Here is a 2,433-nt window from a genome sequence, read left to right on the forward strand (position 1 = left end):
TTTAGGTTTGGGGTTTGGTTTTTGGGGTTAGGATTGGGTTAGATTTGGGATTGTTTTTGGTTAGGTTTGGGTTAGGTTTGGTTAGGTTTAGGTTATGGTTTGGGTTAGGTTTAGGTTAGGATTAGGTTAGGTTAGGTTTAGGTTAGGTTTAGGTTTGGTTTAGGATAGGTTTAGGTTAGGTTTGGTTTAGGTTTAGTTTTAGATTTAGGTTAGGGTTTGGTTAGGTTTGGGTTAGATTTGGGTTAGGTTTGGGGTAGGTTTGGGTTAGGTTTGGGTTAGGTTTGTGTTAAGTTTAGGTTAGGTTTGGGTTAGTTTAGGTTAGGTTTCCGTTGGGTTTGGGTTACGTTTAGGTTAGGTTTTGTGTTAGGTTTAGGTTATGTTTTGGTTATGTTTGGGTTATGCTTGGGTTAGGATTAGGTTAGGTTTGGGTTATGTTATATATATATATATATAATATATTATATATATATATATAAATATATATACATATACATATATATAAAGTATATACATATATATACATATACATATCGAGCCCGTTTATACATATATGTAGATACAATCACACACACACACACACACACAAACTCACACACACACACACACACACACACCATATATATATATATATATATATATATATATATATATATATATATATATATATATTAGGTTATGTTACATTTGCAAAAAGCAAGGATACCTTTAGGTTTAGGTTTATGTTATATTAAGGTTTGATTTAGGTTTAGGTTTAGGTTTTGCCGTGTGGACCCCGGGGTAGAATAGGTCCAACGTACCCTCTGCGTGTCGTAAGAGGCGACTAAAAGAGGTTGGCGGCAGGAAGGGCATCCGGCCGTAAAAACCCCTGCCAAGCCAATACATGATGCGGAGAATCAGGAATGCAGACAGAGCTAGGGCGTACCCCGCAGGCGACGCGTCGGATGACCGCCGTGATCCGGCGACAAATGGGCAACGGCTACCGTATCAAGAGCGGATACGGCTAAAGAAGCAAGCTCAGGAGGAAGAAGAAGAAGAGAGGCACGGAGAACCACCAGGAAACTACGAATCGGCACACTCAATGTGGGAACGATGACTGGTAGAGGAAAGGAGACTGTTGACATGATGGAAAGACGGAGTATCAACATCCTATGCGTACAGGAGACCAAGTGGAAAGGAGCGAAGGCCAGAGAAAATGGGTAATGGGTAAAAAGATGTACTACGTAGGACACGACACTAGAAGGAACGGCGTCGGGATAATGCTAGACCCTGAGATGAAGGAAGGTATGCTGCGGGTTTTCACAGGGAATCTGACCGTGTGATGTGGATGAAGGTGGAAGTGGAGAACGAACCGGTGAACATCGTATGTGCATACGCACCACAAGTGGGCTGTGACGACGTGGAAAAGGAAGACTTCTGGAGAACAGTGAGCGAGGTCATGGTAAAGATCCCAAGAACTGAGAGAGTCTGGATTGGGGCAGATCTGAATGGACATGTGGGTGGTGGAGCGCAAGGATATGGAGACAACATCGGTAAATTGGGTTTGGAACGAGGAACGAAGAAGGGCAGACCATCCTGGGACTTTGTGGCGGCAAACAACCTGGCGGTCACAAACACCTATTTCAAGAAGAAGGACTCGAGGAGATCACCTACACAAGTGGTGGTGTGAACTCCCAGGTGGACTATGTCATATGCAGGAGAAGTGAGCTGAAAAGAGTACAGGACTGCAAGGTGCTGCCAGGTGAAGCGGTTGCGAAGCACCCCAAAGTGGTCATCTGTACAGCGACCATGAAGACAGAGACAAGGAAGAAACCGGACAGAACCAGGAAGACAAGATGTGGAAACTGAATGAGCAGGAGCACAGGGAAAAGTTTGTGGAGAGGTCAGGGAAGGTATGGAAGCACAGGCAGAGAAGACGTGGGCGGAGTCCAGCAGAGTGCTGACTGAGACGGCAAAGGAGGTCCTTGGCGTGACATCTGGAAAACCAGGAAAGAAGGAAGAGACATGGTGGTGGGGAGAGGAAGTCCAAGACGCAGTGAAAGAAAAGAAGAGGGCGAAGAAACAGAGAGATCTGAATAGATGTGAAGAGACAATCGAAAGGTACAAGGCGGCGAACAAAGCTGCGAAGAGAGCGTTGCAAAAGCCAAATCGGAAGCGTACAAAGATCTATACGACAGTCTGAAGGACGACGAGGAAGGCCAAAGGAAAGCGATCCGGATTGCAAAACAGAAGAACCGAGAATCCCAAGATGTCTATCAGAGCAAGCAGATGAAAAACACAGACGGAGCGGTATGACGGAAGAAAGCGATATCAAAGGAAAGATGGAGGTCGTATTTTGAACAACTGATAAATGTGGAGAACGAAAGAATCGACAGAAACCGTGGAAGCAAGAGCAGAGACTGAGGTAGAGGAGATAAGAGAAGAGGAGGTTGTGAA

General features: G+C 44.8%; 1 protein-coding gene across 1 annotated transcript; it reads left to right on the top strand.

The window, feature by feature from the left end:
- Positions 1–1,302: 1,302 nt before the first annotated feature.
- Positions 1,303–1,666, top strand: LOC119571366 (the record flags this gene model as incomplete). The annotated part of the gene is made up of 1 exon (XM_037918705.1): positions 1,303–1,666. A coding segment is annotated over one exon (364 nt), but the record flags the coding sequence as incomplete, so codon positions are not given.
- Between the last annotated feature and the right edge of the window lie 767 nt (positions 1,667–2,433).

The sequence above is a fragment of the Penaeus monodon genome, unplaced genomic scaffold (genome assembly GCF_015228065.2).
Source record: "Penaeus monodon isolate SGIC_2016 unplaced genomic scaffold, NSTDA_Pmon_1 PmonScaffold_6022, whole genome shotgun sequence".
NCBI lineage: Eukaryota > Metazoa > Arthropoda > Malacostraca > Decapoda > Penaeidae > Penaeus > Penaeus monodon.